The 20,015-nt window shown below is 44.9% G+C and overlaps 4 protein-coding genes and 1 long non-coding RNA gene across 7 annotated transcripts in view; 2 read left to right on the top strand and 3 right to left on the bottom strand.

Moving 5' to 3' along the window:
• The window catches only part of LOC113206416 (5'-3' exoribonuclease 2 homolog), an 18,900-nt gene extending 16,020 nt beyond the window's left edge, over positions 1–2,880 (top strand). For both annotated transcript variants that reach the window (XM_026422499.2, XM_026422500.2), the window contains exons 10-13: positions 75–344; positions 424–678; positions 777–1,122; positions 1,208–2,880. In XM_026422499.2, the coding sequence (XP_026278284.1) occupies positions 75–344; positions 424–678; positions 777–1,122; positions 1,208–1,716 (1,380 nt within the window). In that variant the 3' untranslated portion in view covers positions 1,717–2,880. The remainder of the gene's footprint in view (positions 1–74; positions 345–423; positions 679–776; positions 1,123–1,207) is intronic.
• LOC127749379 (uncharacterized) lies at positions 675–1,610 on the bottom strand. Its single transcript, XR_008011128.1, has 2 exons — positions 1,462–1,610; positions 675–984 (listed from the first exon to the last, which is right to left on the bottom strand). It is a non-coding gene; the product is annotated as an uncharacterized LOC127749379 (long non-coding RNA).
• A 275-nt stretch (positions 2,881–3,155) lies between the features above and the next one.
• LOC113206418 (polypyrimidine tract-binding protein 2-like) lies at positions 3,156–9,329 on the bottom strand. Its single transcript, XM_052267387.1, has one exon. The coding sequence runs from the start codon at positions 8,973–8,975 to the stop codon at positions 7,425–7,427; it is 1,551 nt and encodes a 516-aa protein (XP_052123347.1). The 5' UTR covers positions 8,976–9,329; the 3' UTR covers positions 3,156–7,424.
• Positions 9,330–9,749: 420 nt separating this feature from the next.
• LOC113206419 (ubiquitin-conjugating enzyme E2-17 kDa) lies at positions 9,750–14,048 on the top strand. Of its 2 annotated transcripts, none has more exons than XM_026422503.2 (4): positions 9,750–9,964; positions 10,660–10,740; positions 10,822–11,026; positions 13,712–14,048. In XM_026422503.2, exons 1-4 carry the CDS (start codon positions 9,921–9,923, stop codon positions 13,865–13,867), a joined length of 486 nt encoding a protein of 161 aa, XP_026278288.1. In that variant the 5' UTR covers positions 9,750–9,920; the 3' UTR covers positions 13,868–14,048. The 2 variants fall into 2 exon arrangements, with proteins under 2 accessions (XP_026278288.1, XP_026278289.1); XM_026422504.2 differs by lacking the exon at positions 13,712–14,048 and adding an exon at positions 11,811–13,476 and having other exon boundaries at positions 9,753–9,964.
• Position 14,049: 1 nt separating this feature from the next.
• On the bottom strand, positions 14,050–17,235 carry LOC127749378 (SET and MYND domain-containing protein 4-like). The gene is made up of 8 exons (XM_052267386.1): positions 16,925–17,235; positions 16,456–16,594; positions 16,217–16,361; positions 15,649–16,092; positions 15,390–15,573; positions 14,679–15,154; positions 14,390–14,603; positions 14,050–14,290 (listed from the first exon to the last, which is right to left on the bottom strand). The coding sequence occupies exons 1-8, from the start codon at positions 17,078–17,080 to the stop codon at positions 14,087–14,089; spliced, it is 1,962 nt and encodes a 653-aa protein (XP_052123346.1). The 5' UTR covers positions 17,081–17,235; the 3' UTR covers positions 14,050–14,086.
• Between the last annotated feature and the right edge of the window lie 2,780 nt (positions 17,236–20,015).

Here is a 20,015-nt window from a genome sequence, read left to right as displayed (position 1 = left end):
ATTTCTGTTTTTCTCTCTTTGTAACCATTTCAAATTTTTATTTAAATTAATTGTGTGTTGTGGATTCATTGCAGGGATGTGCATCTTGGGATTGGTACTTTCCGTACCATTATGCACCCTTTGCATCTGATTTTGTGAATGTTGCTGAAGTACCTCAGAAATTTGATAAGAACACACAGCCATTCAAACCATTAGAGCAGCTTATGGGTGTATTTCCTGCAGCCAGTAGAAGCCACGTACCTGAACCATGGGGCCGCTTGATGATAGATCCTGATTCTCCCATTATTGATTTCTATCCCGATGATTTCAAAATTGATTTAAATGGGAAAAAGTTTGCTTGGCAGGTAACCAACTCCCTCCATGACTAACTCATTCTTTGTCTGCTTGAATATTTGTTGTTATGTAATGTATTTTATATTTTAGGGTGTGGCACTGCTTCCATTTGTGGATGAAAAAAGATTATGGAAAGCATTGGAAGAATACTATCCTCTGCTCACCCCGGCTGAACTCAAGCGAAATGTGAGGGGTGATGATAGACTCTATTTACCTAAAGGAAATTCTTCCTTCAAACATCTGACTGGCTTGTATAACAATTCAATTGATCCTGAAGTTGAAACAGATGTGGAAATTGAAGGCATGCAGGGTAGAGTGCTTTTGGCAGAAGAAAACGTCAGACAGGTATACAATCTGTTTTTATTATTTTTAGAAGGGCTTTGGTCATGCCAAAAGTAAATAACCGATGGTTTGCAATTGCTTTCTCTTTTTATTTGATTCAGGGTGGGTCTTTGGAGTCACCCGTGATGGGTCTTCCTGTGCTCCGTGACAATTCTGTTGTGCATGTTCGTTTTCGAGATCCGAAGTATGGTGAAGATTATGTGTTCCCTGCGACACGTCTGCGTGGAGCTGTGGAACCCCCTCGCGTTTTGAAACCTGGTGACGAACATCAAGGACATCGCAGTTGGAAACCTCAAATAGGAATGGCACCTGCAAGGCATCAAGCATCATTAATGGATGCTGGTCATAGAATGCTTGGTCATCATGTACCAAGGGGAGGAAGAGGAGGAGGGGGAGGAGGAGGTGGTGGTGGTGGACATTACAGTTCAGTTCCACCCCCAATGTCTGGTATGTGTATGTTTATTTCGTGTGAACCTATAAGTACGTTCAATTTATTTCATTATCTCATCAGAAAATTCACCTCTTATTTCAGGTGGGGGAGGCAGAGGAGGAGGAAGGGGTGGCTATGGCAACCAAGGAGGCTATGGATCCCGTGGAGGTCACGGAAACCAAGGAGGCTATGGATCTCGTGGTGGGTACGGAGGTGGAAATCGAGGTCACTCAAGATCACACAATGATGGTAACAATCAGCAGGGATATAACGGTGCTGGCCAGGGCTATTCCTCCCAGTCATCCCATAGGGGTGGTCAAAGTTACAATTACCAAGGGGGTGCACAGTCATCTTACCCAAGCTATTCCAGTAATAGCAGAGGTGGTTATCAATCAGGCAACTCTGGTGGTGGCTACAAGCCTGCAGGGGGATACCAGTCTTCAGGTTATGAATCATCTAACCAAGGTGGTTACCAATCCTCAAATAAAGGTGGTTACCAATCATCCAATGCTGGCGGCTATCAGTCATCAAACAATTACCAGGCCTCATCCAGTAGGGGCTCTTTCAGGGGAAATAGAGGTAACAACCAAAGTTACAACTCAAGGCGTTAGGAAATATCCTCAAAGTCAGACTTTTCAGACTTGTCTCTAACTTTATCAAATTGAGTTTTTTATTATATAAATTTAGATTTATTTAAAACATATATGTTAAAATTCTTTGTACTGCTTTCAATGTTACATGACTTTGTATGTATGTTTTGACTGCTTGCATTTGACCTTCAAAGTGCAAATGGCAGATGATTATTGTGAAATTGTTCAGTATACATCATTCTAAACTGAAGTCATTGAGACTCCTGTATATATTTTGTAATGTAACTTATATATCATGTACCTGGTCTCAACATCAATCTGATGTTATTTGTCAATTTAGTCTTGTTGAACCTGATTGGCCTGTGATGTTTATAACTTTTTCAATGATAACTATCTATCATTCCAAATGCACCCCCAGGTAGCAAGGCCTGCATTTCTTGGGCATTTTAAGCGCATTTTAGGCGCATCAATGCGCCTTCAAAGCACGGCTCTGCTACCTGGGCCAATCACAGTTTGAAATCTTGTGTTAAATTTTAATCGATACCAAGGTTTCTAACTGAGAGAGCAATCATGTAAAAGAAAGCACTTGCATATTATCAAATATGCATACCATAGTTAGTGTTAATTTAATAGCATGTCCCATTTAACTATGAATTGTTATGAGACATTTTCGCTAAGATAGTGTAATTGACTTTTTATTCAGTGTTTTCCTAACAAGCCCAATTTACGGTTTCTATGAAAATGAATATTTTCTCATGACGTAGTATTCATCTTTTTTTAAAAAAAAAAGCTTGCTGAACTTTTGGAGACAGTGAAGCTACTGACATTCAAAATGCATGATCTATTATAGTGTTTTTTTTCTGGTTTGCCTAAGATATCCTGTATACAGACTGCAATTTCTTTCAATCTTTCTTATTGGCTTTTTCTTGGTATCAACCTTTTGAGTTCTATTCTTCAAGGAATGTGTTTGCTATGAAATACCTCTTTTCTTTTTTAACCATTGTAACGATCTATAGGTTTAGAGATTCCTTTTTTTTAGATACATTTGTTTGTAAGATCATGCAATGAAAAAAAATTATAAAGAGGAATAGATACAGACTGGACCAAATAGCTTGCTCCTTTCACATGCACCTATAACCATGTAGTCTGCACCAATGCTGAATAAAATGCATAACAAAAGCTGAAGATTGCTACAAATTTCTTGAGCTATGTGGAATGGGGGATGCAGGAACAATGAATGTGTAAGTTTTGAAATTTGCATTCATCATAATCATATGCAGCATTTTTAGACTTCAAGTCTAAGTTGTAGAAATGCAAAGGAAGACTGAGCTAACAATCCAGAACTATAATGTAGAACGTGACATTTGGTGAAAGGAATACCGTGCCACAGACCTTTTGGTCATTTTGTTTTAACAAATCAATTTTGGGTGAGGAAAAAGATGGAAAGGGGGATAACAATGTCATTTAAATCACTCTTCAGCTAGAGTGCATCTTTATTAACAGTCTTCAGCTCCTCCAAACACATCACAGGAGATTACAAATGATTAATAAATTGTAACAAAAAATATGTGGGTGGGTTGAAAATGATAACCTCAGGACCATCCAGATTGTCACCCTGGTTTCAGTAGTGACGTGTTTGCACACAAGGAGTCATGCTACTTATGTTGGTAATATCTTCCTTTCATGCATTTAAAATACAAGTAAAAAATATATTTTTAATGATCAAATTTTTTAAAAAGCAAGGGATGACCCTGTCTCTCTCACTCGCCCACAGCCAAGTGCTAATGCTCCATAACTTAAACTACTCAGAACACCTCACTCACATAATAATAAATAGCGAGGAAGCCTTAAAAACCACAGCCTGTGATTATAGTTTCTACTCAATTTGAAAACAAGCAGAAGTTTTTCAAAACAAAAACAAAAAAATAAATTATGAAGTCTATGTGGCAAGAATAAAGACAGGAAGCAAAAACTTTCAGCATTACATCCATTACCTCAAAATAAAATAAAAATGAGACGAAAAGAAAGGGGCAAAGAGAGATTGAGAGAGTATTAGAAAATGAGAGAAATGCAAGTGAGAAAAAGCTGTGAAGAACCATCCAACTCTGCTTCAGGCAACACATGTAGCATAGAGCCAAAGCTTCCTCAATTGTTCCACTCATAACAGCTAAATAAGCTGCTAAACTCAAACTATACATAGCTTTGCATACCCCTGGCAAATTACTTCTGTTTCTATAAAAGACAACCACATGACAAAGTCTTAAAAAGGTAGTTACCATACTACTTTCCTACTTTTAGAGGAAACTGCATTATAAGTGTGGGGCTGGGGAGCTCAAGACTCCAAATATCACAGACAGGGAAAAAGCAAAAGAATGCTGGAAATGGTGTGGAGTTAAAGATCTCTCCAAAACTGTAAAATCACTTTAAATTTAAATAAAAGGGAATTAGGTTGGAAAAGGAGACGATAGTGATCAGAGCAGGATGGTTAGGCCATAAATAAAGTCAGAGTAGATGTGAATGGAAATCTACAGAGATTAGACAGACGGGAAGACAGAGGACAGCAAGACAAGACTTAGTTCAGACATTTATTCAGAATTTTTCATTACATTGTGCACCAACTCGCTTGGAATATGCATAGAGGGAGGGAAATACATTTTGTATTCAAACTGAAAAATTGCCAATGGTCAGTAAGACAGAGGGAGAGAGAGAGATAAAGGTCTCAAATGTCATGAAACAAGAAGGCAAGGATCAGAAACACACAAGAATAGAAGCAAGAATACACACAACTGTAAAGACCATCAAGTTGCCACCAATTTAGCTTGTCTAAACACATAGTAAATAAACAATAGTAATGAGTTTTAGAATAATTTAGATCATCTCTCTATATATATATCTATACATCCAACAAAATAATTTAAATTAGTGATCAGTAGCCAAGATCACTAAAGCAAAAGATATGGATATATTTATCCACTACTAGACTAATATATATTCTATAACATGGTTTGTGTCAAAGATTTGGCCAAACAGAATCATCCTTAAATCATGAAAAAACTTTTGATTTCAATTATCATTACACCATCTCTATAATACTGTATATTAAAGCACAACCACACCAATTGGTCTATTGTAGCCACCCAGCTGCGAAGGCTACAAAACGCTCCCTTCACAAAGAGAACACCGATTGGCAAAAATGGTCCTATGCTTTGAAACAATTTCATAAAAAAGAATGCTATAAGCTGCTAAGCTACCTGTTAATAGCCATTTCAATACTTCATAGGCCTAAATATCCTAATGGTCCACTGCTGATATACAAGAGAATGTAGGGAAACAGTAACAAGAAAAATACCTTCACTTGCTTCTTGTATTAATTAGAACCAATAACTTAGACTTAAAAATCTGATTGCACAGACATACTCCACAGTTGATTTTAATGACACTGTCGTGAAAGTACAAAAACAGTAGGTAACTATGCAAAGAAAGGCAGATCATTGAATATGTACAATTGTGGAATACTCAGGCAAGACAAACAAAAAGAAAGGGGGAAAGAAAAGTGGGGTGACATTGAGTTGTAGGTAATTAAATAAACTTTGACTGCCTTCTAACTAAACAATAATAGAACAAAATATGCACACACAAAAATAAGAAACATAATTTCAAAGGAAATATACCTTAAACATCCTACATTCTCTTATACAGTGCTTTAGGTCAACTTTATGATGGTGAATAAACAATTGTTTTTTTTTATTACTGATGCATTAACACAGATACAAAACAATTTTTTAAAATATTAAACTTCAAAGAAACAAGGTGATAATCTCAACGAAAAAAGTTGGCCTCAAGCGCTGTTCTTCCACTACTCTAATAAATTAAAATACCCTCCAGTTCCAAAGCAACAATGAATTGCCCACCACTCTATAACACACCAAATAACACCAATACAATTTCGGCACGAAGGCTTGAGGATATGTCAATACCATAAAAGTAACAAAAATTTAGAAAACCTTAATTGTAGAGTACCATATATAGGTGTTACTAGATAAATTTAATACTTTTCTGAGAAAAGTACAAAGCCAATAAAAAAATAACTAAATTGCCAAGAAAAAATGCAGCTATACATATTCTGAAATGTTTGTTATTTTTATACATTCAGTACTGATAAAGCAGAAACCATGTCCTAGTGAGCAGAAACAGTTAACAGTTCCAAGCATCACTGGTTTATTTTTTACTGAGCATAAACTAAACTACCCAGTAGAAAAATTGGGACTTACATAGATACCTGAGGTTTGAAATGTGAAAATAACATTTAAGGAAAAAGAAAATACATGGCATTCAATCCGGTTACTCCATGCATATGAAGCACTCCCAGGAGACGCATATATGAAAATAATTTCTAGTTGGACAACAGGAACTAGGGTAACTTCCCTGCATATTTGTCCAGCTAATTCACACCACACAAATGCATTTAAGCACTGAAGTTTTGTACTGAAGACAGCTGGATCACCAACTGGAAGGAATACTAGTTGGATACAGCTACAAGACAAAAGGTCATCCATTTTCATTGGCCCCTTCTCTACATCGGTTCCTCGTCTTTTGTGTGCGAGATAAACACATTGGAAACGAAAAAGGGGAAGAAATAAAGAAAAAAGAGCCATTAACAGGATTGAGTCTTTCAGTCACAGCCGCTTTGATCCACATTAAGGTGCACCATCAAGAACATATGTCTTTACAGCTTATCAAATACTTCTGTAAACTGCATAGGATTAAAACTGGGTTTGTGGCCACAGTAAGTTTAACAGCTAAATCATTGGCAATCTTGGAATGAGAATGGGGCAAATAAAAACTGACAACAGTTAATAGCTGATAGAGGTGCAGGAATTCCTATCTGCATAAAATGAGTAACTGGAATATAACATGGTCTGCATTCAGTTACTAATGTGATTTGCTATGACATTAGACCATATGGAGATCGCAATCTATTGAACACACCAAATTTTAGAAGATGGGGAAACTATTCCCACATAAGGTACTTTGTTTGCCAATTGCTAAATATTTATAATACAAGAAGATTGAGTAAACAGTTTCAATTCCATAAAGATAACACCACACAGTAGTTAACAGAATTAAAACTATGTTGCTTAACTCATATCAAGAACTAATTTTAAAGTAATAATGACCTGATGATTCAGGGACAGGGCCACGCAAGCTATAACAAATCTTAAAGGAACTAAGGATATGTTTAATGTTCAAAAATTCAAATATCACTGCATGTACTACTGTGCCCAATATGTGCTGAAATGATTGCACTGCAGAAGCAGCAGAGTCTATCAAGATCAGTCGGGGTTGTGCCCATAGTGTTGCCTGAATACCTTTCATGTAAGTGAGCACATAACATTTTCAAAATGATTAAGGTAAAAAAAGGATTCACGCCAACTGTTTCATGGACCAAATGGTCTTTAGGGTACTTTGGCTTGTAGATACCTTACACAGTATGATGTAGGAAATCAATGCCACAAAGAGTGGCGTACTGTAATTCACATAAATCCTTGTAATACAAAGCAGAATAATGGCTTTGGTTATCCTCCATTAGATTCACACAGCAAGGTGAGGAGTCAGTCATAATTTATATAGGATTGTTTAATCAACACTCTACTAGGCAGTAATTTTAAACACAAAGGAATTCGCCTCAATTCAAAAAGAATAGTTTGACCCTGTCCCAATAAAGCACTTTAAATGCGAGATTTTGAGAAAGATACCCTTATATTGTTACCATCAAGCATAAAGTCATGCATTTTAATAAGCGCATCTACAGCATCCTCCACAGTCGGAAGCTGAATAAGGGCCATTTTGTGGTCTTTAGGGAAGAACTTGAAAGCCTTTACTTCAAAACCATGTTTAACAAATTCTTCTTTAAGGTTTTCTTCTGTTGCACTAGATGGAATATTTGATAGATGCAAAACCTGAGTAGGTGGATGACAATTTTGATAATTCTTTGACAGCGACTGCTTGAAACGGTGTCTAGGAGATCCAGCAAAATCTTTAGTAAGCTCAGCATCGGGTTGACCCTCTCTTGGTAACTGAACTGCTTGGTATTTGCTGGGCATTACATGAATTTGTTTTCCAAATACCCGAATCTTGTCAAGGTGAGTTAAAGCATTCTGAGCCTGGCTGGGATCTGCCATCTGAACCAAGGCACAGTCTTTCTTGCTATACAGAATTTTCACACGTGAGACATGGCCATAAACTCCAAACAAGGTAAATAAGTGGTCCGGAGTGACAGTGTGCTCATCTAGACTTGTCACAAGTAGCACAGGAGTAGCAGCAGCATTGTTACTTGGAAGAGTAAAGCCGCCAAGCAAGGGCAAGCCTGCACCTACTCCACCTAGAGCATTGCCATTTGCACCATTCAGCTGACCTCCCAGGCCAACAAATGGAGCACCCAAGAGCCCAGCAGCTCCTGATAAATTGCTCTGGCTCATCGAATTCATACCGTCCACACCTTCTCCAGCAGGAAGCGATGGGTTGGTAAAGTCTCTGCTTTTCTCATTATTAAACTTGACGTTCAAACTGCTCATTTTGGAAAAATCAATGCGGAGTGTACAGCAGTTGTGATAGATGTTTTGGCCATCTAAACTTACTTTGGCTGCTTGTGCTTCACGATCAGAAGAGAACTGAATCAATGCTTGGAATGTGCCATTCTTGGTGAAAGTAACTATCTTCAATACTTTTCCACAGCGAGAAAATATCTGGTGCAGCACATCCAGCGTTACAGGGCAGATCATATTGTCGATAATCACACGCAGCACCGTGTTCACCCCACCACCATTATCTGTCACATCCGTCTTCAGGCCATTCCCTGCAATTTCCTGCGTCTGCATCCCTTGATTCAAGAGGGCATTGGAGGTGGTTTCTGTCTTGAGCTCCCGGTGGTTGGAGAACTGGGTGTAGACTGACCTCCCCCTGATCTGAGGCTGGGTCTGGGAGTACTTCTGGACCAGATTGGAGGCTGCAGCTTCGTCAGACATCTCCAAAAACGCCTGGTTCTTGCTCCGCAGCACCAGCACATTGGTAACGCGGCCGAACGGTACACCCAGCAGCACCACTTCGGCGTCAGTAGTGTCGTTGGGAATGTTGCCTACGTGAATGACGCGCGAGGGCTTGCCCTCCAGCTTCATCTTTTTCGAATCGCTGTCCGTGGAATTGGGCCCCGAGCCGTTGCTGGCGTTGTTGCGGAACTCTTCGGGGCCTCGCTTAATGCCGACCATCGTATCTCCATTCATATTTCGGTCGGGCGACGAGCCGGTGAAGAGATCAGTCTCCTCTCCTCTGACACTTGTTACTTGCGGGCGCTGCCGCCCCGCGGCTTGCACAGGCTATTGTGCCCTGAACGAGTGACGCGTGTACTCTCCGGAGCCGATCCCGTCACTTTTCCACACGACACGAGATCTCTTTCACAAAACACCGCACAATGATATGACCACGAAACCGAAACGCGCCTTACAAAAGACGCACAAGTGTCCAAACCGACGGAGATGCTATATTTTTCGTCTGCCAGCTATTTTTAATCGATAATGTTAGGCCTCCATCGCTTGCTTGCTTGGATCCGTATCGTTCCGTTCGTTCCTTGCAGTTCCAAACAACGGCTGTGAATGCGCGGACCTCATGGGGCCAGGGTGTCAAGACTTAGACCATTAACGGGCAAACTGAAAGTACACTTCATTGAGACCGAAATTTGCACAATTTGAAGTGGATATAGAATTCAGTAGAAGTGACAACACTATAATCTACCAGAATGTCTACAGGAGTGCTTTTTACGGAAAAATAAATCTAGAAATGTCGATAAAACAGTGTGTGTTGCCAACTGCTTTGCACTGTTTTTCGACATTACAACTTCCAAACACTTCCTCTTTAAACTGATTTACAACATATCTCCCGCAAAGTTAAATGATTTAAGTAGAATATCATCACATTCGTTTGATTATTGACGCCTTAAAAGCTTCTATAGTCAAGTATAATCAGAATTTGTCACCCCCACCACACTCACCTTCATGAACATCAGCCATCATTTGTGAACGTGCCAGACAAGGAGCAGTTCAAGAAGAAATAAGCCTACACACTCAAGCACGGAGATCTCGACGTTTACTTGTTATTATTTGTTTATTTAGCAACCGCATTTATTTCATCATAGTCTAGTGTGATAAAGAAGCTTAGTTTTACCCTGTGAAATGTCGACGCCAGCAAGAAGACGTTTAATGCGAGATTTTAAGAGGTGAGGATGGGAAAGTTCTCAAGGTTGTGGGGAGTCCTAGCCCAGGATCTGTGTCAACTTATCAATTTCAAAAGAAAAATATTTTCGGAATTTTATTTTTTATTTTTGGAGATTTCAGCTTCTTTTTCATGTTTTTATCGAGAGTTGTAGGATATCCCTCAATGTGGCTTGAGGTGAAATCAAGCGCGGTAAGGTTTGTCAGTTTGAACAAAGACCTTCAGTCAACCAAACAAAAAGGTTAAGGTTCTGAGATGTCGATTCCTCTCTTCATTCTACTTTAACCCGTTGTATTTTCCTTACTACATGCAACTATTTTCAAAGAGTTTTCTTTTCTTCCAAATTTTCCTCGGGTTTGTTTGGTTGTTCAGTAATTCCCATCAAGCAGTATGGCAGAGGTTTTCTGCATGACTCATCCTGTGAGCAGTGTTAGCTGCCACCCCCTTGACTTGTGGTCTCTAGATGTTTCTCTCATCAGATGTTTTATTGTTTAGTACTTGTGAGAGGTAAACCTGTCATTTGCCTGTAACCTATTTTACTTATAGTTTTGGTGGATCTGTTAGCCATCAAATTCCTTCTTTACTGCCACTCAGTTTCCTATCAATGCCTACCAACTTAATTATCATTATTTGCTGCTGAATGATAAAATATTCCCTTCCTAGATGTCCATATTTTATCTTGTCTTTTCCTGTTTTCAGACTGCAAGAAGATCCTCCCACAGGTGTTAGTGGTGCACCAACTGACAATAACATCATGATTTGGAATGCTGTGATATTTGGGTATTTATCTTTTTGCACTGATTATTTTTCTCACCATTCATTTATTTATTTTATTCATTACTTGACATTCACTATTTTCAGGCCCCATGATACCCCCTTTGAAGATGGTACCTTCAAATTGACCATAGAATTCACTGAAGAGTATCCCAACAAACCTCCCACTGTGAGATTTGTATCAAAAATGTTCCATCCTAATGTGTATGCAGATGGTAGCATCTGTCTTGATATACTTCAGAATCGGTGGAGTCCCACTTATGATGTGTCAGCCATCCTTACATCTATACAGGTAAGCTTCCTCCATCCCTTCTTACGGTTGCTCTTTTCTAATCTGGTGTTCTAAGGTTGCATGTGAAATTTTAAAAGATCTATTTTTAATTTACAAGGGTTAACTTGGCAAATTTCGAAAGGTCCACACAGGGCAAAGCCCTCAGACAATTTATTTGTTAATAAAATAAAATAAGTAAATAAATAAATAACTATAGTGTGAATTAACTTGTGTTAAATTTGTGCATGCCATCACTAAATTAAAACCTTCTTGGAAAGATTAGGAGTAAACCCCTTTATTGCACCCATTGCATGTGTTGTCCAGGAAAGCAAAGTCAGGGGTTCTTTCTTCCCTGCTGGCTGAGTGTGTACCTCCATCCCCAATCCCCATCCCTTCCCCCTTCCCCAATAATTCAATGTCATTGATATTGCATGCTTGACAGCGTTTTATATTTATGAGCCAACATCACACAATGTAGTCCATTAAAAAATATATTAATGAAAGGGAATCTACATCAGAAACCTTACTTCAGCTCTCTTGGATTCATAGAATACATTCAGTTTTGAAACAATAAAATATGTACACTCTTCTCTTTGGATTAGCCAAAAATTTATACATTTGACAATTAAAGAATGTGATTTTGAATGGAGATACTTGTCTTGTACTTGCTGCTGATGCTGAAGTAACCATGCTTACCTATTTACAAAGCATTTTTGTGAGTTACTGATATACTGATTGATTTAGGTTAGAGCAAATTTGCCCTTAGTGGTAACTCTAATATCATTGTATTTTGTTTTCCTTGCAGTCTCTCTTAAGTGATCCAAATCCGAATTCTCCTGCAAACTCTATGGCGGCTCAACTGTACAAAGAGAATCGAAGAGAGTATGAAAAGAGAGTGAAAGCCTGTGTGGAGCAAAGTTTTGTAGACTAGTGACCACCCCTTCAAATTTGGCTAAATGGATTGAAGATTTTGCTTAAATGCATAGTTTATTAGTGATTTTCCTTCTTCTGTGTTACCAAAAACTAAGACAAAAATATAATTTAAAAAAAAGTGAGTGTCAAGAGCTACTGAATCGAATCGCGTGAATTTGCTGGGAGCAATTTTGGAACATCAATATTTTTGTCAAGTGGAAGTGAACTTCTTTATAGTAGAGTATTTTACTGAGCTCACAAGAAAGAAGTTGAAAAATGTGTGGAGAGGTTGTGCCAATGAAAAAAACAATCCTCCATCATCATTACATGGCTGGAGTTAACTGAATTGAACCTTTGAAGTCAGAGTTCTAGAAGATAGCAGGTATCTGTGATAGCTCCAAGTGTAACAGCCCTACTAGCCAATGATCCGTTTGCTTACTTAAATTATTGCTGTGTGTTTCCATTGCTGCTCCCTTCCACTGTTCACTTTAAAATGCTCTTACTTAGCCCAGCTCCCATAGACTAATCGTACTAAAATTGCCAATGCAAGTTATAATGAAAAATTTCCTGTAAGTTTGTCTGTATATGAAAGTTTTGACTAATTGGAATCTATGTTCAATGCTCTGTATCATATAATGATAAGAGTTATAGCACATGTAAATTTAATGCAATGACGTTGATATCTGTTCTTAACAGTATTGTGTCATTGACTCACTCTGGATCAGACCTTAATTCCTTCCTAATTATTTTGAAAGGAGTTCTGTTCCATGTGTGAGTTCTTGTTCTTTCTCAATGTCTCTTGCCATGGGCATTTTACTAAACCCAACCACAACTTGCTTGGCACCAAAGAAAATTTTCTTTAGTCTGGTTATAGTGCCTTTCTCAATGGATCAGTCTGAGCTGGCTTTTGTTGAAGAGAACAGTGTATCCTGTGCTAGCAAGTCTGCAAAGAAGGTCTTTCTTTTTTATTATTATTATTTTCTCTGAAGTGATTTCCTTTTGGGAACGAGAGCCTGATAATTTTCAATTTTATGTGCATCATAGACTAAAGATATTAAGGAGGTGTGGAGGCGGCCTCAATACTTGAGAAATGTCTCGTGATAAATGTAATTATATATAGGTCTTAGCATCTCTGATGTGATAAAGAGAGCTTTCAGTTCTTTGCCAGTTAAAAACAGAACCAACCATGTAAAAAAGAAAATCAAACCACCATGGTGTATGAAAGAAGACAGCTTGAAGGCAAGCTTGACTTTCTAAATGCTTGCCTTCAAATGTCTGTCCCTAATTTTAACTTCAAGATAAATATTCATACCCAAGTACACCAGCTTATTATGGTTTATTTTTTCTATACTATCAGTGTAATCTGACTAGTTTCCTAACAAGTGTTTTTGTTTTCTTAAATATTTTGATTCTGAGAATTTGCCTTGAAAGGTTTTCATTGACAATTAAATGCGTTGTATAGAAATGAAGTTGTGCACCGGTATGAAGTTTTTATTAAACTATTAAGTTGTGAAATGTATGTATATTTCTAGTGTATGAATAAATTCATTAAGAACTAAGCTTTTAGACACTTTATTCTTCTCCTATCTCATTTTAAGATCTAGTTTTTCATTAGTAAAACACAGTCGATTCACAAACCGTGGTTAATGTGTGATGTTGGCTCTCTTGTTTTCTTATATAAGTTGTTTGTTAGCTGGGCTGGCTTATTGATAAAAGACTTGTCAATTTGTTACAAACAACATTATTTTTTTTAACATGTGTTTTTCTGTTTCCTTTTCCAAAAATATGTTGCAGTCACTACTAGATGAACCAAATCCCAATTCTCCTGCCAATTCATTAGCAGCCCAACTATACCAGGAAAACAAACGGGAATATGAGAAGAGAGTTGCTACTGTTGTGGAACAGTCCTGGTTAAGTGAAGGCAGACCAGAGAGTCGTGATGACAATTAGGTGCTAATACTTCATCTACTCACAATTTTTGTACGTTGTTTTGAGATAATTAATTTTTGTTACTAAGAAAATTTTAATAATTCCATTTTGTTTTATGGCAAGAGGTGTATTTTTTGTTTTGTACTTATAATTATTTTTTTTTGGTATCGGAAAACCTGAAATATACCAAGCAATCAAACAACTTTGTGTAATTATCTTTATTAAAATTTTAGGCGAGGTCTAGGATGTGCCTGAAACGATAACATCCTCCCCTAGGGCAACCATGCACATTCGAATTTTGTCTTGACACAGAGTGTAGTCCTTGAATGGAGGAACAAGAGTATCCTCCAGTAGGCTAAGAATCTTGAGGAATCGGTCCAAGGCATCAGTCAAGTTTCCCTCTGAAAGGAGAGACTGTGCTATTTTCAGCATACTGTCTGTATCCTAGAAGGATGATAAAAAGAAAGAAAGGGATCACATATTTCATTTGAAAAGAGAACATCAGTAGGTTTAAACACCTGCTTCCGGGCCCCCGTTCGTTACCTGAAGAGCCTTGAGCCCTTTGAGAATGTTGGTGTGCTGCTTACAGGCGCTGCACTGGACCATGAAGTTGGTAGTGTCGGTGGGGACGATGATGACGTTGCTGCAGCGCGCGGTGGAGGCGCCGCCCGGGTCACAGCGGAACCTCATGACGCCCGTGTCGTTCTCCATGTCCCTCAGGAGCGGCCAGTCCTCCTCGCACGCCTGGCAGCAGCACCTGCAGCACAGCACAGGTGAGTCAGGACCCGCGCCAGGGCGTCTGTGTCCTTTAGCAAAGGAGCAGGATACTGACCGGAACCAATACTGCCTCTGCAGCGCGTCCAGCCGCTCCTGCCGCGGCCGGTTGGAGTAGCAGAAGCCGTAGTTCTCGCAGACGGGCTGGCCGGCGCGCAGGCCGCGCGCGGCGTGCACCACCACCGTGGTGCCGTTGAAGTACCGGACGACGCCCGGGTCGCACGAGTGGTTGAAGAGCGCGAGCGTCGGGTAGAGCGCGGCGCCCACGAAGTTGGACGTGGCCGAGTCGTAGCCGCGCGGTGGCGGCACCTTGAGCTCCAGCTCGGACACCTCGTGCACGTTGAACTGCAGCAGCTGCAGCAGCGTGAGCAGGCGCCCGCCCGTGCGCAGCACCTCGTCGCCCTCGCCGGCGTGCCCGGCGGCCTGCAGGCAGCGCGCCAGGAACACGGCCATGTGCGCGCGGTGCAGCAGGTCCTCGGTCTGCCGGCGCGCCGTGTGCGTGACGAGGGACATGACGGAGGCCGGCGGCGCGGCCTGCGGGCCAAGGACGGACCTGTCATTCTGTTCGTGCTCGACCGCCACAGCCCCACCGCCAGAAATGGCGATATCGTTTCGATATCGCTTATCGATTTGTGTCGCTTTTCGTGTCGCTAGCGACACGAGACTGGGCACAACAAAAACGACATGCGATAACGATATCGGTGTGACATCGCCCAAAATTTCGGTGTCGCTCCATTTCTGGCGGTACCAGGGGCAGTGCCCCTCTTACCCCCTTGGGGAGCTGCGCGATGGCGCGCAGGGCCATGAGGCACGTGATGGAGGCCCCCGAAGCCCAGAGCAGCGGCAGCACGCTGCACTCGACGGCGTGGTGGGTGCGCTCGGCCTGCGTCCTGCATGCCGCGGAGCAGAACAGCACGGCAGAGCAGCGGGGGCACGCCACCGGGGCGCGGAGCCTGGGGAGGCATCATCATCATCATCGTCATCGACTTCGAACAGCGCCAATGCGACTAGGTCCGCCAGAACAGTACCTCCTGAAGCACTCGAAGCAGTGCGTGAGGGCGCGCTCCTGCAGCAGGACGGCCACGGCGGGCCGCTCTGTGAGCAGCAGGTCGCCGGCCTTGACGTCGTCGTCGGTGGTCACGTGGCGGCCGACCTCCTCGTCCAGGGCCTCGTGGAAGCGCAGCGCGGCCGAGACGAGCCCCCTGCCGTGCGCGCGCTGCCGGGGGTGCGGGCCGCGCAGGAGGCGCCCGGGAGCCGGCGGCGCCTTGGGCTGCCCGATCTGCGCAGGGCTCAGGGGCTCGTCCCGGATGTCCTTGAACTTGGTGAACATGCTGACCATGATCTGCACGTCCATCTGCCACTTGCGTCGCCGCTCAAGCGTCAGAGGGGAGTCGTCCAGCGCGGAGATCGTGCGCTGGAAGGTGTCTTTGGCGGACAGGTGCTGCTTGAGCGCCAGTAGACAGCGCGCTTGTCTGTGGCGAGAGCGAAGATTACATCCAGCACGTCCATGTTTCTGCCTTTACTCCCACTCAGCCTCCCCACTTTCATTGTCACTGCGTCGAGGACGCCGTCGCCATCGCTCAGCCAAACGCTTACCTGTCGTACACTTTGTAGAGCAAGTGCTTGGGGTAGCCCAGCTCCAGGGCCTGCTCGATGTCCTGTAGCGCCAGGTGGTACTGGCCGCGGTGGTAGAGCGCTGCCGACCTGTTGGCGTGCACCACGGACAGGTCACCGGAGTCCACTGCGCGGTCCACCAGAGGGTACCAGTGAAGGCCAGCATTGTGTACCACTTGTTGAGGGTGAAGAAGATGGGAACTAGACTCGCGGGTCCTTACCTGGCATGTGTAGGATGCTCTTGGTGTACAGGCGCACGGCCGTGGCGTAGTCCTCCTTCTGGAAGGCCTTGTTGCCGTCATCTTTGAACTGCTTGGCCTGCTCCAGGTCCTTGCCCAGCTCCGTGAAGCTGCACGGCGTCTACCCAAGTCACGAAAAATATTTACTACTGTGGCACTATGTTCACTTCTAAGACGGAAGTTTTCCGCGAAATACGTTTCGGTGAGGTAAGTATCATCCAGAAAGTTCGCCCGTTATTCACTCATATGAACTTGCCAAGTTCAGGCTGAGTAAGAAGGCGCTCCGCGTTCCATAGCGCCTTCTAGTTAGGCAACATCTTGCCCGCAGCGCATGTGTGTACTGCGGGTTGGCCTACCCGGAGTCTCGCAGGCGCCGAGCTCCCCGCAACTAGAATCCCGAGAATAACGAGCGTACTTTCTGGATGATCCCATCAGTCGGGGTGCACCTTACCTCGTGCGCCAGCCGCTGGTCCCACAGCCACTGGAAGCGCTGCTCGTCCGAGCCGAGGGCTGCGAACTCGTCCACCTGCTGTGCAGAGAGCGCCTCGCTCAGCCGACGGTGAGCGGCGCGGAAGAAACCGCGCTCAGAGTCTACGGCGACGGGCATCTCGCGGCCGGGGGTCGGTCGTCGTCGGCGTCCTGGAGAGAGCTTGATTGGACGAAGAGGATGCTGTGGACGAGGTTGGCCGGTGCCATGTGCGCAGCCAGTGTATGACGGCGCCGGGGCGTGCACTGGGGCTCTACGGCGTGCGCCGGCTCGCCGGGGGCGGCGCGGGGGGCGGGGGCGGCTATTTATAAGGCGGGCAGCTCGCGCCAGCAGGGGGCGGGGAGAAGGGGGGCGGCGATACCCCGTGTGTTCCCGAGTCAAGCCCGTCGTACTAATTCTAAGACAATGCGAGAACCGGAAGGTAGTCCACCTGCCACGCCTGCCACGTAGGGAGGCCTCGCTACCTTCGCAGGGGGGCTGTCAAAACAAGATATGGTTTGGCCGACCGACCGACCGACCGTCAACCTCGGAACGACCAGGACGACTGAAATATCGTGTTCGGGGGTTTTCTCGCACGCTGAGTCCAAATCTGGTAGTGCCGATGTCTTCCGGGCCCCCGGGTACGTCATTGGGGACCTCCCGAGCACGCCGATGACACTCCCACGACAAATACGATTCGGCTCCAAACGTCGTGTACCCCGGCTGGTGCATATTTCTTAAAAGTCGCCAAATATAATTATTATTAATAGCTAATCGCCCATAATAGTTTATTATCCTGATCATTTCATTATTGTCACATGGGACTTCCCTGGCGTTGCCGCCTGGAGCCACACAACGATGCACGGGACGGGAAGCATCCCCAAAGGATCACATCCTGGATAAGCGAGGCGGGATTGCCTACCCCAGGAAAGAATCAAACCCCGCGACCACGATATGTCGGTGAGTGTGCCGTAATTATTGCTCTCCCCCTTTGCCGTGCCGCGTCCCCTACCCCTCTCCTCCTTCCCACCGTGCATTTCCCGCGCCTTTATGGAAACGTAAACAAACAGTGAAAATCGGTGTTACTATCGGCGTTCGAATTGGGAACTCAAATTACGGATGTAATTATGCACAGAAATAGTATTCTAACATATCTGATATTCGATATCGTTTCGATATCGGTCTGATATTTCATTTCTCACTGGGGCGAAGCCGCGGCAATTTAAACTGAGGGAGAGGCACATCTGCTTTTAGACGTTCTCATGGAGATATCTGGGGGAAAAGGTTAAAACTTTGCATATGATAGGCTGTTCTTAGTTCTTAGTCTAAGGCATCATTTTTCAATGGACTATTAATGATGAAGATTCAAGAATAATTCAAAAACTGATCAAAATTGCTTTTTTGTTGTGTCGTCTGCTTCCACTCAGAGTGGAAGTCGATGCCTCGATCCTGGAGTTCGCTCAGCGCAGCGGCGGGTGACGGACGTGTGCGGGACAGACCCCCCCTTCCCCATCCCCTCGCTTCGACCAAGATGAGCTCCAGCACGTCGCGGCGTCGCCGGCCTGTGTCGGCGGAACGTCGTGTCAAGAAGCCCAAAGCGGACGATTCTTTGGATCGGCTTGTGTGGGTCCAGGTCTGGCCCCGCAACCATGACGTGGAAGAAAGCCTCCCCTTGCAGCTCTGCGCCGACGAGCTTCGGCAGCGGCTTGCCCCCGGGTCCTCTGTTGTGATCGGATCAGAATACCCGTGTCTCTCAGTGACTTCTGTTTGCCCCTCGTCCCAGCGTAAGAGGGTCGTCTCCGAACTGCTGGAGGTGTTTGGGTCGGTGGTCACGCCGTACGGCTGGGATGCCAGTGACATCTCAGACCACTACGACCCCCTCCCGCAGCACACTCCACGGCCTCCGGAACAAGTCCTCCGGTGGTACAGTGTGTCAGCCCCCCCGTTGCTCATGCACTTTCTTGAACAAGCTGTTCAAGCAGCCATAGGTGCCCAGCCCGGCGTCCAGATTGACCCGGTGCCCGCAGCATCGATGGGGTACTCTGTCCGTGTCCTCATGCCGCCTCAGTGCGCGGCCGACCTCGTTGCTCGAGGTTTGTGTATGGTCCCGGCAGAGGCAGGTAGAGCTGCCTACCACATCCCGGTGTCCGTGGAGGCCGAGGAAGAGCCTCCGGGTGCCGGCACGCCCCCCCGCCCGGCCCCGCCGCCGGTCGCACGCGTCTTCATCCAAACCGCTTCGAACGCCACCCAGACTGTTGCGCTACCCAGCCCCCCGCCGACTTCGGACGCACCCACTCCCGGGCCTACGGACAGGCCGCCGTCTCGTCGCCGCCGGCCTCGTCGACGGCGCCCTGGCACTGCTCCTCAGTGCTTCAAGTGTCAACGGTGGGGGCACGTCTCTTCTTCGTGTCCCTCCACAACCGACGTCTGCAGGGTGTGTGCGGGGGCGCACAGAAGCAAGGACTGCGACCGGGGCTCCCTTGACCCCCTGTGCGCCAACTGTGGCTCGCAGGACCACGGCGCCTCCTCGCGGCAGTGTGCCGCTCTCCCGCGGGCTTCCCCCGCGGCTTCTCCCCGGCCTCGGGCCGGCAGCTCTACCAGGCCGACGCGCGGGTTCGGCCGTGGCTTCCAAGGCAGTGTTCACCACCTTCTCGGCCCGCTCATCAGCCTCATCACTGCCCTCGGCGGCCTCTCTGAGGCGCCACCCCCGCCGCTCCGGCGGAGGCGCAAGAAGCCACCGGATCCTCGCCGCTCCTAAGGCGAGGGCGGGGTGCGGGCCAGGTCCGCACCCGTCCGCCTCGGATCCCCCAGCCGCGACTGCGGCCCCCACCACCCTTTTCAACTCTCGCGCGCCAGTCTGAGCGCATTTCCGGCCGTACCGCGGCCACACGGCCCCTCGCAATATCTCCGCCGTGTCGCCGGCGCTGCTTTGGCGGTGCCCCTTCTGCGGCGGAGGTCCTGTCTCTGCCGCCCCCGAAGGATTTCCGCCGACTTCACTTTGGATTCGCCTCGACTCAGACGCCCCCGCGAGCCCTCCGGGCTTCACCGGGTTGGCGGCGCTGATTCAGCCCCGCTC

Source organism: Frankliniella occidentalis, unplaced genomic scaffold (assembly GCF_000697945.3).
Source record: "Frankliniella occidentalis isolate FOCC.00 unplaced genomic scaffold, Focc_3.1 Scaffold50, whole genome shotgun sequence".
Taxonomy (NCBI): domain Eukaryota; kingdom Metazoa; phylum Arthropoda; class Insecta; order Thysanoptera; family Thripidae; genus Frankliniella; species Frankliniella occidentalis.
Note: the sequence above shows the minus strand (reverse complement) of the source record. Positions and strands in the feature narration are given on the sequence as shown.